At 34.0% G+C, this 16,452-nt stretch overlaps 1 protein-coding gene across 7 annotated transcripts in view; it reads right to left on the bottom strand.

The window, feature by feature from the left end:
* Positions 1–16,452, bottom strand: part of heph (polypyrimidine tract-binding protein 1 heph) — a 311,014-nt gene that overhangs the window by 5,712 nt on the left and 288,850 nt on the right. For 6 of the 7 annotated variants that reach the window (XM_066289861.1, XM_066289863.1, XM_066289867.1 and 3 more), the window contains 5 exons: positions 6,293–6,481; positions 6,176–6,227; positions 5,800–6,099; positions 5,526–5,755; positions 328–361 (listed from right to left, as the gene is read on the bottom strand). In XM_066289861.1, the coding sequence (XP_066145958.1) occupies positions 328–361; positions 5,526–5,755; positions 5,800–6,099; positions 6,176–6,227; positions 6,293–6,481 (805 nt within the window). The remainder of the gene's footprint in view (positions 1–327; positions 362–5,525; positions 5,756–5,799; positions 6,100–6,175; positions 6,228–6,292; positions 6,482–16,452) is intronic. The other variant, XM_066289862.1, reaches the window with a different exon arrangement.

The following is a 16,452-nucleotide window of genomic DNA, read 5'->3' as shown; positions in this document are numbered from 1 at the left end:
ATAAAGGAAAAGTAAAAACGGCACGAAATAAAATAAATACGGATAAAATGGAAGGAGTACAAAAATGATAAGGTGAAATTTGCTATTACTTGTATTGCTGAAGATGATTTTAGTTTAGGCGAGATTTTTTTCTTAGGATGATTTTAGTTTAGGTGACCTTATCAATGTTTAGTAGCAAATTAGACCTTGCGCTAACAATATTATTTTAACAAACCCAAATGCATGAATGACAAGTTTTATCTATATCAGAATATAATTCTTTTACTGTTAAAATAATATTGTTGTCTAATAAAATGAATAACGATATAATTAAGTATGAAAACATACCAAATAGTGTAAAGAGAGCGTCAGGCGTGACCATCTACGATAGAGAAAGATGACAGGAGGATGTGACGTGGCACAGAGAGGTAGGCGGTATATTTTGCCACCGGAGGGGCAGCAAATGTAAAAAAGAAAAACAGCATATTAGGATCCTCACAATCGTTTCTAATTTGATTTCAGGTAAATACGTTATGTTATAGTTTGCAAAAAGCTTCGTCTTTTTCGGACGAATGTTTTCTGTACCAACACAGGTAACTCTACTTAAGCGAACCCATATAAACACCGGCTATTAATCTGGTAAAGCAGTTTAAAATAAGCCGCTTCCGAAGCCAAAACAAAGCTTAATTGCAAACAGCTTTTGGAGCAAAAGAAAAATAAACAGTTTGTAAGAGTGATTAAATATATTTACTGTTAATCCTAGTGGCGATGAACAAATGATTCAATACTATTTACACCTTTTACTAATTAGAGTCCGATGAGGTGTTGAAATCTATAATACAATCGAATTTACATTCCGGTTATTGTTTTAGTAAATTGGTAGGGTTTTATCAACTCAACAAGAGTAGTTAAAATCGGATAGTTACAGAAAAATATTCACGATGCATCACATATAAACCTGTCCAGGACTACACGTACAATAGTAGGCGAAAAAGGAATGTATATAATTAGAAAAAAATTGGAATAAATCCACCCATAGGTGTTCTAAAATTTTGTCAGTATTCTGCGAAACGGCATTGACGAAAGCTCATTGAACTAAAAATTGATGATTTAGAAGTAGATTGATGCGTATTATTTTCCATGCCTTTTATAGATTCAGTCTATTTTAACCAGTGCAATCTAGAGGATATAAAACGTTCTAAGTTGGGATTAAAACACAATATTATAGGCTCACTACGTTTCGTTCATCATCAATTCAATTAGGTTAACAGAGGTGAAAACCTAAAACGTCCATAAGACTACGACAAAATTGGTAATACAGGGACTGCCTTTGGGAGCTGACATCGTCCGTATATGATAATATGCAAGTTTAATGTCGTTTTGAAATTTATATTTTTGTTTTGTGTAAAATCCTGACATTCTAAAAATATTTTTATCTTGATATGACTTCCGTTTATACAATAAACTGACTCTTATTTCATGATTTTAAATGCAACATAGCCGCTTTTTTTTGTGAAAATGAATTTTTTGTTGAAAATAAACATAAGTTTCATAGCACAACGTAGTACAGATTCTTAATTGTTTTTGGTGTTTTTTTGATTTATACAACTTTTTCGACACTTGTAGAGCTTTACTAAAATTCAATTATATATTTACAAACCTATTTGAACCAAATTAATGAGAAACGTTTTAAATTATTGGTAAATTAACACATTTTTATAGACAATTATAGAATTTAAGAAAATATTTGAAAAAATTCTTTAAAAAAAATGATTGAAAATTAGAATTTTGAAATTTAAAAGTATTAATTGTGGATATTTATGGTGTATATTGTATTTGTTTATATTTTTCCTAGCAATCAAATGGTGAAAAAATAATTGTAGGGTGCTATTCAGAAAAAAATGACTCTTTTGAATTTAAACATTTTAAATTTTAACAAATTTTTTCAAAACTTAAAAAAATATTTTTTTTAATTCTTTAATTGTCTATAAAAATTCGTTAATTGTCCAGTATTTTAAAATTTACTTTTTTCATTTATGTCAAAAAGTTTCTAAGTAATAGAGTTTTAGTAAAGCTCTACATATGTCGAAAAAGTCGTGAAAATCGAAATAAATAAAAAAGAGTTGAGAATCGGTACTATGCTATATTACGAAATTTATGTTTACTCACGACAAAAATTCATTTTTACTAAAAAAACTGAGAAGTTCCATTTAAAAACATAAGTAAGGGCCAGTTTGCGGTGTAATCGGAAGTCATATTAGGTCGAAAATATTTTTGCAATATCAGCTTTTTTTTGCACAAAACAAAAATACAAACTTCAAAAATACATTAAATTTGTAGTTTTTCATATAAGGAGTGTGTTAACTCTCAAACACGGATCCTGCAATGCTATAAAATAATTATACAATTCCAGTTTATCCGACAGTGCTGTTAGTTTAAAAATATTGTAGATGAAGTGGACGGTTGGGCGATGAAAATGTAGAGTTGCTCGGTTCTGCATCAAGCTGCGATATCTATTTTCAATCAAAAAAGTAAAAAATTAATTTAATGGAAGATTTTAAATTTAGTTAGAGAAAGGACACTGATGAAGCAATCATATTTTCACACCTGCAGAAAGTGATTTTACAGTTAACATATATAAAGGGAGATAGATTTTTTACTCTTTTATTCCACTTGTCGACTTTACTTCAAATTTCAGAATCAAATTTAAATTTTTGCTTAATTTCTTCAATTATCTGCTGTATTTTGTAATTATTTATGCTCAATTTCACTCTCTATCCACCCGTAATAATCAATTTCCACTAATCGAATTGCGCCAAAACAGATTTGTGTGTAAGTTCCTATTTGGTAAATTTACTCTTCATATCCATTTTCTCTACTTGTACGTAAGTGGAGTAGGAAATTTGAAAATTGTTTCGATAAAGATAGAAAAAAATCGTAACTAAGTGCTGAGCAACGATCCAGAAACTTGATTTTTTTCCTTCACTCCAGGTTACTGTATGTAATTAAAAAAAATTGTTGCTTTTCTTTAGTATTTAATAACATTTGATGAGCAAGGCAGCAGTTGTTTGACTTTTTATGCGGATTTTTATGGGTTTGATAAAACAAACTACCGATGTTCAATCTGAAGTCAGTATAAATTACTAGGGCAAGGCGCAATCGTATACCCTACTTTTAAACTCGGTTTACGCGGGTTTAAACTCCAGAGATGACGTAATATTCCATTGTTTATCTGCCAAAATCTTCAGTGTAACAACAAGTGGTATACAACATGAGCCAAGTCGCTTTACTTAATGTTAGTTGGGTAGTTTGTTGGTAAGTTGAGTGCATGGTAACGTTAGTCCAACCGATAGCGAACGAGACGAACACTATTTCATGATTTGTCATTTAACCTTCATGTTAATGTTTTACCTCCGTATTCTCCCTGAGCCCACAAGCTGGGTTAACTCTCATGCGTGGCTTATCTAGATGTGTCAAATTAAGCCACGTGTAGACTTAAACTCGACTTATGAACTTACAGAGAATATAGATTAATTGCTAACTCTGAAATGTCTGAAATGCACCGAAAATTGTTAGTTATTGTTTTAAATTACACGTGTTTGTCCATTTAACTATGGACAATGTATCAGGTTTACTACAAATAAAATATTCTTAAAGTTGGTAAAATATCCTTTCGACCTCTTCACGATAGTTCTCAGGGATAAAAATTTAAAGAAACCCATAGAGGCACAACATTCGAGCAGCACAATAACTTTTTTCAATTTTGTTGCGCCTCTCTTTTTGAATTTTTAACCCCTAGGAGGACTGAAATATAGGTGGATACGTCGACATTTCACCCAAGATTTACGGATTTAAGATGTACTGACAATGTGGTATCATTCTAAACCCGATATTACATTGTCGCTTATCTTCGCTTAACGTTTGAGAGCGGCCCCTTAGAGTAGTAGGTTATATCAGCTTTATTCTAACTGACTATATCAAGGCAAGTTAGTTATGCATATATAACTGAATGGTGACTTAGGAAAATGGTCGGTTTGCTCTTGCATTACATATTAAGTTTGCGCAAGTAAAATGTATGTGTAAGTCGAAGAGTGTGTCGCAGCTTTATCGACGGAAGATCTTGTTTGGCTCATTTTAGTCTCATTAAAAGGGAACATCGATGTTTTTGTTTAGAATTTTAAGATGGTATAAAGTCAAATAAGTTTGACTAAATCCAGCACATCAATTACCTTTCGCCAGAGTTGTGCACGTTTTATCGTCCGCCAACATCAAAATTATTGATCATATTCCAAACGACTCCATTTTTCTGTCCCCTTTAAATATTGCCCGATGAAATTAAATTTTCAAACAGAGTGGAAATTGAATATATTGCCCTCCTCCTTTATTAGGCAGTTATTTTGACAAAGGCCTTTAAAAACGTCAATAGATATTATGGAGATATGGAAATTTTAAATGGGGTCTACCTTAGTAAATAACTCTATTGGGGTAGTGATAGTTAAACAGGAGGGCCGAAGTCCTGCGACTAGACCGTGATTTGAGGGGAAAATACCAGATCACATAAATCCACACCTGAGAGAGAGGACTGTAATAATAAACTTGAATTACTGAGCTGTTTTACTAAAATATTATTTTACACTATTTTGTAGTCTTTTAATTCCTTTATGTATACACCTATGTGGCAAAATCACGAAGCTGAGTGGATAGAAAAATCAAGGAGAATTGACTTATAATACTTTTGGTAAAAGTTACTTCAGTTTAATTTCAAAGGGTCGGTTTTCGAAACGAGACTGATAACTTTGGATTTCTGTTTAACGTGTTGCATCGGAGAGACATTTTATTATTACATTTTTATTTTTTAAAAATCCACAATACGTTCATATCAAAAGGTCAAGTAAACACCTGTTTGCTGTTGACATTGTGTGACCACAGACCTATTAAGGAGAATGCTAGTCAATTCCCCTTGATTTTTCTGTCCATCTAGTGCCGTGACATTGCATAGCCTTACGAGTTTTCGACTTAAAATGTTTCCTAAAATAACTGCCGAGATCATGCAGTAATCCAACAGCGCTAGGTGGCAATGTGCTCCAAATTGCTCTAATACCGCTAAAGACATTAAAAATTCGCTTGAGAAATGGTTATGATGCATTACTTACTTCAAGGAGCCGCCCATATCTCTCCTCCATAGTTTTCTACTTTAAAAGTGAGCTTTTGCCACAGATCTCTATTTCAAACCGTCGAACGGACTATACCTAGCGATATAGTTTTAACAAGTGAAACGGTCCCCGAATATCAAAATTGTAAGAAAGCGAAACAAAAACATCCGAATCCGTCATATTACAGGTGCATTTTAGAAGAACAATCAAAATAATTAAATGTGTCATATCACCACTATTTTATTTTCATAAATTCGCATATTTTGGCATTACTAGCATTGTTGGCGAAAAAATTTCACTAATCGTTTTATGAGTTATGATGTACCTCTTCAATAGCTTGTAATAAAATATATTGGCCTTATAAAAAAACTACTTAATAACATGAATACTGACCTCCTCATTCAGATTACTGACGAGCAATACTGTTGCCAAATTTAAACCTGGCGCAGTCAACCCTCGAAGACCGGTAGCTGTTTGACCGAGGGTGGCGAACCCTCCCAGTCCAGGCAAAGCAGCCGCTACTCCTCCCGCATAACCGGGTGCCAACGGGGAACCCACTCCATGCACAAACGGGCCGTTTAAAACTCCCGGGGCTCCCGCTAAAATTGAATCTAAACCAAATACTTAAACAATCGTCATGCCAAAAACTCAGATTGATGGTAAATACCTGCTAAACGTTCCCTGGCCAACCTTGGTTGAGCTGCCAAGAGCAGAATATCAGCCCCCAGGCCACCGGCTAGTCCTCCAGTAAGGGCTAGTTGATTGTCTGTGCCATCCCCACTGGGCAGACTGGGGTTTGTATAGTCCCTAGACTTGTCATTGTTGTATTTGACATTGAGGGAGGACATTTTCGAGTAGTCGATACGCAAGGTACAACAACTGTTATATACGTTTTGTCCATCGAGAGCCTGTTTGGCCGTCTGAGCAGATTCTTTGTCCGGGTATTGGATAAGTGCTTGGAACGAATCTGTTTTGGATTTTAGTTTATTAACTATTCTATACATGTTGATATAATATTACATTCAGGCAAAAAAATTACTTACTGTTCTTTGTGAAGGTGACTATTTTAAGAACTCGGCCATACCGGTGGAATATCTAAGGGAAAAGCATGAGGTAAACATCTAAAGTAGAACTTCCGAAACGGAGGTATCACAACTTACCAAATATAAAATATCCAAACTAATGGGGTAAATCATATGTTCCACGATAACCCTGAGTACCGTGTTTGGTCCACCCTGTATGTCTTGCCCATTAATCACAGGGTTCGTAGGGGTGCCCGTCGGTGTTACGGAATTAGTTGTGAGAGCATGAACTTGTGCCGCTTGTAAAGCTGCCTGTGCTGATGCATTCTAAAACAAATTTGGTAATTTAATTTCTGTAGTTACATAAAAAGTTGCTAAACTGAATTATCTTTTGTTAGTGGAAATAATCGACAACAAAGGAATGGCTTGGCATTGTTTCCCTTCGAAACTCGTCTCCCTCGCGGTCTAATATTTGAATGCTCCTTTCATGCACGCAACTCGTAAAAATCTTTTTTTATTAAACGGTAAGAATGAAAAAAGTTTGCTAATTGAATTCGCAGGCCATCAAAGTTTAACGTTTATCCTCGGAGAAGTCGTTTTACATTTTTGAATATTACGTTTGCAAAAAACAACAGCAACAGCACAAAACCTCATCAGTGGGGCTAATTGCGCGGAATTTTCATAACGAGAACTTTTCCTACATTCAGTTTCAGCTTTTTCTTCGGTCCCCCTTTCGCTTACCTAATCTTTTTGTATCGGGGGATTTCCTAATCTTGTTATTTTTTATTGCCTTGTTTAGTCGAAAGTTTTATCGTTAATTTGCCATGGCAAAATTTACCATTCTTGTTTAGTACTAAGCATAATTCTTATTTTTACATAGTTAATAAATCATAAATGATGAAAATACAATATACAAGGCGTTAATTATACAGGGTTATTCACGCTATACGGCTCGGAATATTGTGGCCAAAATACGAGGTTTTCTAAAAATTTTTCTTTTGGGTTATATGGGGATCTATTATGGCTACTTTTTAAAATTATTTTCATATTATACAGGGTGTCCCAAAAGTGCTAAAAGTATCAAAGTTGTGTTTTTTTTAATGGAACCCCTTGTATATTGTTGCATTTTTGGATTCTCCGATCAAAATAAATGTGTGTTTTAATAAGGTTTACAATACCTAGCACTTACGGTTTTTGAAATAATTTAAATTTTGTAAAAATTTGGCCTAATTTTCATGTTTTAACCACTTAAGCAGTATTTAAGTTATGTAAGCGTAATTTACAGTGTAGTGTAATAATGGATCATACTTTATATCCTAATCATGAAAAACTTGCCAGCTTATACAGGGTGTGCAAAAATTAAAACTATTCAAATGAGGACTTTAAGTGGCTATAACTGGATTAATTTAAATGCAATGCCATATTTTTTAACTTACCAGGATATGTAGTTTTTAAATACCCATCGAATGGTACTAGGATGTTCATAGCTAAGTCTTCGCGTTTTTGCAGAATGCACTAAATAATGGCTCCTTGCGCCATTTGGCGTCTTTTAGTTCAATGTTCTAAATCACATATCAAGTATAACATAAAACGGAAACAAAATATTTATTACAGATGTTCGAAATGTCGACCGTCCATTTCCAAACACTTACAAATTCTTTTTTCAAAACCACCGCTAATTCTGGACAACATTTGCGAAGTAACAGTTTCAAACGCGTCTCTTATACGTGTTTTCATATCCTGTGGAGTTGTTGGAGGCATATTGTAGACAATTCCTTTTATGTATTAATCGGTAAAAACTAAAATGATCTTGACATTAGAGAGGATTTTTAGAGTAATAGAGAGTTTATGGGATTCGGGGTAGCTTAAATACCCAATCAGGGGATCGGTACCCATTAACAGGGTCAATCCACAGTTGGTAACTTTTTAAATCCTTAAACCGTATCTTGAGACAAAGGCAAAAATTGAGAATTTACGGGGAATTGCAACTGTAAAGATTTTGACCAAATATGGATGAATTTAGACCTTTGTCTTGATAAGGATAAAAGAGTGAAAGTTCCTTTATGCAGGGCAACCCTTACAGGAAGAAAATGGGTTCCCAACATATGGTCATCACGGACATGATCGGACGGATTGCATAGGCATAGGCGTAGCCTGAGGGTACATTACACACTCTAGAAAAAAAGTACCTTTGCAGACTAAACTAAAAAATAAACTAAATTAACTATCTGATATTTTGAAATATCATAGGCAACTAGATACATTGGAACTTTGAACTAAAAGACGCCAAATGGCGCAAGGAGCCATTATTTAGTGCATTCTGCAAAAACGCGAAGACTTAGCTATGAACATCCTAGTACCATTCGATGGGTATTTAAAAACTACATATCCTGGTAAGTTAAAAAATATGGCATTGCATTTAAATTAATCCAGTTATAGCCACTTAAAGTCCTCATTTGAATAGTTTTAATTTTTGCACACCCTGTATAAGCTGGCAAGTTTTTCATGATTGGGATATAAAGTATGATCCATTATTACACTACACTGTAAATTACGCTTACATAACTTAAATACTGCTTAAGTGGTTAAAACATGAAAATTAGGCCAAATTTTTACAAAATTTAAATTATTTCAAAAACCGTAAGTGCTAGGTATTGTAAACCTTATTAAAACACACATTTATTTTGATCGGAGAATCCAAAAATGCAACAATATACAAGGGGTTCCATTAAAAAAAACACAACTTTGATACTTTTAGCACTTTTGGGACATCCTGTATAATATGAAAATAATTTTAAAAAGTAGCCATAATAGATCCCCATATAACCCAAAAGAAAAATTTTTAGAAAACCTCGTATTTTGGCCACAATATTCCGAGCCGTATAGCGTGAATAACCCTGTATATACAGGGTGAGTCGGGAAGATCGTGCCAAACTTCAGGAGCGTGTTGTACATGAAAAATAAATGTAAAAAAACTCAAATGTTGTTATCCGATTTTCGTTTGTTTACAAGTTATAGCGTAAATAAAATTAAAACATAAATTTTAAAAAAATTATAAATTTCATAAGAAAATCCATAAATTAACGTTTGGATATTATAGTAAATGTTCAAAAATATCGCCATTAACTTCTAAACATTTTCGGCTTCGTCTATGAAGAGCATTCGTTGCGCTCCTGATTGTTTCATGTCTTTCTTTAATAGCAGCTGCAGCATTTCTAATGCGTTGAATTAGTGCATCTTGAGTGTCCACTTTTACTCTGTACACTTCAGTTTTAAACCAACCTCACAAACAATAGTCTAGTGGTGTGAGGTCTGGAGATCTTGGAGGCCAACTAATAGGGCCACCACGACCAATCCAACGTCCAGGAGACGTTTCGTCTAAATGTTGCTTAACCTTTATGTTTTAATTTTATTTACGCTATAACTTGTAAACAAACGAAAATCGGATAACAACATTTGAGTATTTTTACATTTATTTTTCATGTACAACACGCTCCTGAAGTTTGGCACGATCCTCCCGACTTACCCTGTATATACATATATATATATATATATATATATATATATATATATATATATATATATATATATATATATATATATATATATATATATATATATATATATATAAGATGCTTCAAAAGGGCGAATCTTTGAAGAATTTTACGACAAAAGGGTGGTATGAACACCAGTCCGCATCGGCTAAATTTTTAATGTACGGTGCATCCGCATTAAAATGTCTATTTAGTTTTTTTGCAACATGCTGTATGATACTATTTATAAAAACTTGATTTGATATTATTCGACATGAATGGGGTGATTTTCATTTGAACCTCCTGTTGTGTTCGTGACTTTGGATGCACGAATACGAAAATTTTACTCCCACTTTAGTAAGACAGGTCTTAAAGTACCGGGACAAGAAGCCAAACGTCTCTTAAGGGCCAATAAATCAGAGTTTGTGCGAAATGATCTGGAATAAGATATTGCTCGTGGTAACCGTCAATCCTCTATAATTTATCTTTCTGTTAAAGATCTTTAAGCTTTGGTTTTTTGGTGGTATGGGCCAAATTCTTGATATTATAACAAGCCTAGAGTAGCGGAGATAAGTCCTTTTTAACGTGACTTGGTTAATAGAAATTTACTAGTAGGTTGCTGCTCCCAATGCACGGAAACTGTCATCCCGGTAAAGTTACCCAAACTTGGATAATTCGATCCTTAACCATTTTGCCAGTGTAGGTATTGAATACTGGCTACATTCCTATACAGGGTGTCAAAAAACTGAATACGAATCCTTATAGGATTATTTTGCGTAAAATCCAGAATTGGTTTAAACATTTTAAGTCAACGTTCATCTGAAAGATCTATGTTTCTTTAAATAATCCTGAGTCCTTAAAAATTTAAATATTTCGATTCTCCTATACGCAAATTTGTCTACTACAGCCGATTAACAGCTCTCAACACTATTTGAGGATCGTTTTTGGGATTAGGGTAATTTCTGCATTAATTCTTTTAGGTCAAACACAGAAAATCACTAAACTTCCCTCGAAAACTCAAAGCGGCCCTAACAAAGCCCAAGAAACAGATATTCATAGTACCGAGGGTCCTACAAAAATTGGTTTCAAAGATCGGTTTGTTTACGTGGAGAGGGCCGATGCCCTCATAACTGTCCCGAAGGGACATCGCGCCCCGTTTTGATTGCATGTGATTCGAAGAGCCATAATTTCAGAAAGGGAAAACCTTTTTTCCGAAAATGAGGGCGAAATTAATCGTTGTTCGCAGGCAAGGATAGCAGATGGCCGTTTTCCTAGAAATATGGACACTTATACGGCTGTGATGGATTCAAGGGTAAAATAGGTGCGAGGAAACTTTGGCTTAATGCTTGGCTATTATGTTCATTCGTAGGTATTGTTGTGGGAAAACCCGGATATTTAAAAGGTTCCTTGTGGTTTTCTTGCATTATCGATATCTGAGGCATAACAAATCGGTCCAGTCATAGAATTACATTAATAGTGAGTGGCTTATAATTTTAAGTCATTATTTCTTATACGTCCACATATCTATATAAGTACATATATCCTCAAATGATTTTTATGAAATAGGTTAACATGTATTTTTATTACGTACTAGCCGCGTCTGTTAGATTTGGGTCGAAATTAACTTCGAGTTATGACGCTTTATAAAAAGTAAAAAGAAAAGGCATTTTTTAGATATACATATATACACTAATGGACACAATTAAGGAAACTTTTTAATATTCACATATATTTTTACTAACTTGGAAACAAATAAAATGAATTTATAAAAGTGTTTAATTAACAAACTAAAACAGTTTTTAACATAACAATTTGTTGAATATCACTAAGAAAAGAGAAACAAAAAATAATTTACGAGAAAAAGTCGGATAAAATTGAAGAAATTAATTCAAACATAACAAACAATTGAACATATCGCAACAAAAATCCAAAATAAATTAATAATGGGTAGAACATCCCTTATTTACAATGATTTCTGCACATCCTTTGGGCACTGATTCACAAAGAATATTGATCTTTGACATATCCACCTATGATCCTCCATGGTACTTGAATGGCTTTCTTCAAATGTGCTTTATTAGAAAAAGTTTGTCTCCTAACCTGAACAATTAACTCACACCATAAGTTTTTAATTTAATCCAAATCGGGACTTTACGCTGATGAATCCAAAATAACAATCTTTGCTTCTTTAAGCTAGGAAGTAACTATTACCGTTTTGAGTTTTGGGTTATTGTTATACTGGAATACCCAAGAAATAGACAAATTTTCATCATCAAATTGGTTCTATTGTATTTTTAAGATTATATAAATAAAGGAATCTGTCCATTTTTCCATCAATAAAATAAATTGGATCAATTTTAAAATCGGAGAAACATCCCCATGGAACAGAATCTCCACCATGTTTTATGGTAAGTAAAGTTTACTTTGAGTCATATCCTTTATTTACTGGACACCTTATCCATGAAATGCCATCGAATTCAAATGAATTTATTTTTCTTTCTTCGCTAAATAATACTTTTTTCCAAAACATTTGATCTCAATGTAAATACCTCTGTGCAAATGTAAACCGGAATTTTCTGTTTTTTTTTTGAAGAAATAAATAGGGTTTTAGCTGGTCGTCTACCTATAATGCCAACTTCATTACATCGCTTCTGATGCAGTCTTATGACTTAGATCGTCTACACCCAATTTGCGTAAAATACTTCTTCCAGACAAACTATGTTGTTTCATGGTAATATGTTTTATCCGTCTGTCTAGGTTTTTGTTGGTTTTTCTTGGTTTACCATCACTACGTTTACAAATAATCACGTTACGTGGTGTTTTGTACCCCTTTAAAACTTCTAACACCACAGATTTATGAGCTAAAAAATGTTTCACAATGTCAGTTTGCTTTGTTTCAATTTGAAAAGCTTCAACAATTTTCGATTGCAAATATTAAGATAAATATCTACCAGCAGGCATTCTCAAAAGACTGTAGATCAAATTCGTACGAATATACTTTGTAAAACATAACATTTAACTGACAACGCTTTTTACAAAGTATAGTTTCTTTAGTTTTGTCACGATAAATAAATAAATAAAAAATCAATAAATATGTTTAACATTAGAAGAGAAAATAACTGATATTATACGTATTGAATAAATATTTCCTTAAAAGCAAATAACATTCACGGAAATGATGCATAGGGTGAAATTATTTTTATTTTTAAGCAATTGAAAAGTTCCTTTAGTTTTATCCGTTAATGTATTCGGGGTGTTTCCTGAGTATATGCACTTATTCCAAGGAATGGTTTTAAGGCAAAAGCAATACTTTTTTCCTATATATGTACGGTCTAAAACCACCTCCCCTTCCCGCCTTCAAGGTCGACCGAATTAAACCCAATATATTTCATTTGGGGGTGTCAAATCTTTACTGCATCGTTCACCCCTACAGACTGAAGGTGAACTTGAAAATTGGAATGTGTGCGAATGCGAAACAATTATCCGTCGATAATTACTCAGGGGAAGTCGGGCCTATATTGATGCACTTGATGCACATTTTCAACATTTACTTTAGACGTAACCATTTTTTTTTCGAAAACTATTATATTTAGAGAAAAAAAAACAAGAGGTAAGAAAGTTTTAAAAATGAACAACTTTCCAATGGATTTTTTTTATAATAAAAAAATAAAAAGGCGTAATTGTTTCGACGAAAAATGTCTTAGTGGTCATTTATTTAATTCTAGACAAAATAGAAATCTAATAAAATATGGCAGAGAAAGTCTTCTTTGAGTGACAATATATAGCAGCAACTTTCTCTTTCGTAGTACTTTTCCATTTTGAGCAAAAAAAAAAAAAATTTTTCCCCTTAGGTTTAAATGAATACTGTAGGGTGGAGGGTGGATTTAGACCATACGCCTATTGGAAATGTCTTATTTTTTTCATTAAAATCGCTGCCTAGAATAAGTACATGTAGTTAGGAAATAACCTGTATAGTGTAAGATGGAGTGTGAAGTAAGACAGTGTTAGATGATATTTCAAATACAATATTGGTCAAATCTATTTAATGTTAATTGAGACATTTTTTATGAGACACCATGTATTCCAAAAAAAAAGCTCGAACTATAAGATTGTACGTGGTATACCTATTTTCTAAGCTTCTCATACAAGTTATATATCCTTTAAAATGCAGGATGCCCCAAAAACATACCGACAAATTTTGAGAGGTGATGGGGGGCATTAATATAAATTTATGTCTTTAATAAAAATACATCCGTGAATAAGCCATTTGAGCTGTAGAGAAAATAAAATGTTTTAATTCATATCAAATAACCAAATTAATTCTTGGCTTAATTGAACACCACTGTGTTTCGTGGAAAATCTTTTGTTTTGACTACGTTTATTGTTGGGAACCACAGACATATCTTTATCACATTTAGAAATTCCAAAGATGTCAATTTTAAGACTATAGGACATATTATTTGTAAATACATTATCATTATTCAGTTGGCACAGAAACATTAATTTTGTTGTGTGATAAATCAAAATTTGTGTTCAAAAAGAACGTTAATTTCTCATTTGAAGAACTTGGTGATATGCACCTTGCTTATGGTGTAACAAATTGCAATGGAAGGAAACTTGCACGTTTGTATGAGCAGAGATATTCAGGACGCCGGCAACCTCATCATACAACATTTGCTTCCACCCACTGTCGTCTCAAAGAAAGTAGGAACCTAAAGAGTCTTGGTGGTGATGGTCGTACAAGAACAGGTCGTACGGTGGAATTTGAAGGAGATTTACACTATGCGGAGGAAAATCTATCCACTAGCGTTCGCGTAATTGTGCTCCATATGGGATTCTCCAAGTCGACGGTACAGCATGTGAAGCATGAACAACTTCTCAACCCTTGCCGTTACAATGCGTACAAGCTTTAAATCCTGAAGATTATCTACGTCGATTTACTTTTTGCTAGTGGCTTTTAGATCACAACTTAACGGGCCCTCATTTCAGGAGAATAGTTTGGTTCATCGATGAGGCATATTTCACGCCCAGTGGTTATTTTAATAGTACATACAGCCACATTTGGGATGATAAAAATTCTCACTGTGTGCTCTCCACAAAACATCAGCAACAATTTTTGATAAATATGATGGCTGGTAATGTTGGAGAGAATTTAATAGTTCACTTGCTGCTGGCACGTTTGAAAGCACACATTCATCTCCATTTTCTACAAAGTGTTTGGCCTTAAATATTAAAAAAAGTTTCTTTAGACATTAAAACTAACATATAGTTTCGACATGACGGGGCACCTCCAAGTCTCCAAAATATTCCGTAGAGTCCACCAATCGACGAACGCGATCTTTGTATTGAAGCAAATGGTCAACACTTTGAATAATTATTGTAAGCTATGGTTTATTTATCAACAAAACAAAGTCCAACAAGAACAAAAACTGATTATGTTTATTAAAACCATATTGACTGTCTTATGCCTAAATGGCTCAGTTACGGGTATACGATTATTAAAGAAAAAAGTTTGTGTATTGATGGCCGCCGTCACGGGTCAAAGCTTGTCGGCATATTTTTAGAACACCCCTTATGATATTGTGTCTCGTGAAAATCAGCGCTTTTAGTTTAGTGAAAATCACTCTGCAAAGTAATGTTCATATATGTCTATAGGGAAATACTGTCCAACCAGCTAATTGCAAGGCGAAGTGAGTAAATATGTTATGAGACCGCCACCCCCGCTTAAGCATCTTGATTTTATAATCACCTAAAAGCAGTTTCAAATCCCCAAATTCGAGCGGTAACGAGAACATTGCTGGATTAGGAGGGCATAAAAAAACCGCTTTGATGAGTTTATTACTCATTAGCAAAGGACATCAACAATGCACAAAAGAAACTTTTGTTGCTTAATTACGTCTAATTTCTACGGGGATAAAGTTTTGTTTCGTGGATTTTTTTTTCGTCATGAAATAACAAGATTAACTACAAAAAGGAGAGGAAAAACACATTTGGGCTACTAACAAGCCATTTAATCTGAAGTCGAAACTGAACCGTTTTCTTTTCTGTTTACTTCCCTTCCATTAGATATTGTCGTTTTAGATTTAAACGTACCTTCCCAAACTGTGGCAGGCTCATTACTTATCAGACTGACAGTACAAACCGAGCTCGGGGGGAATTGGGGGATTAAACTAATGAGCTTCAGAAACCCCCAAATGCCTTAAATTGATTCGAGGTGGCACGCCGTTAGATAACTCCTTATTTTGCCGCTTTAATAGGAATACAGATTCTGTGGTTTCCGACTGGCGGTATTGTGTTCGAAATCAAGTTAGAATTTTTGAAAAACGAAATCTGTTGGCTATTTTGAAAGTCATATCGACATTATCGAGGACATAATTTCGTTTGCGAATAAGGTAAATGATGATTGATCGAGACGGGGCCCTCGCGAAAACTTTCGTCGAGCCCCATTATATCAGGTGAATCCGCTTTGTTCGTCGAACAATGCCCTGGGTTAATGGAAGATCGTTTTCTAGCGGCAGCACCAACAAAGATATTATTATGATCTTGTTCCCTTACGGACCCGACCGCGGAGTGTTTTTAGTGTGGAGTAGTTAATAACTTTGCATATCATCGTTTAACTAGGAGAGACTCTAAATTATGGCAGAAACACTATGTGCAAATGGAGGACTTCCAGGGACACCATTGCGGACACATGTCAGAAACCAGTTCAGTCCAGTAATGATCCGTTCCCTTGGCGTGTGATGGTGGGTTCATGCTTAAAGAGTC

The sequence above is a fragment of the Euwallacea fornicatus genome, chromosome 14 (assembly GCF_040115645.1).
Source record: "Euwallacea fornicatus isolate EFF26 chromosome 14, ASM4011564v1, whole genome shotgun sequence".
Taxonomy (NCBI): Eukaryota; Metazoa; Arthropoda; class Insecta; order Coleoptera; family Curculionidae; genus Euwallacea; species Euwallacea fornicatus.
The sequence above is the reverse complement of the archived record's forward strand: the minus strand, read 5'-3'. Positions and strand labels throughout refer to the sequence as shown.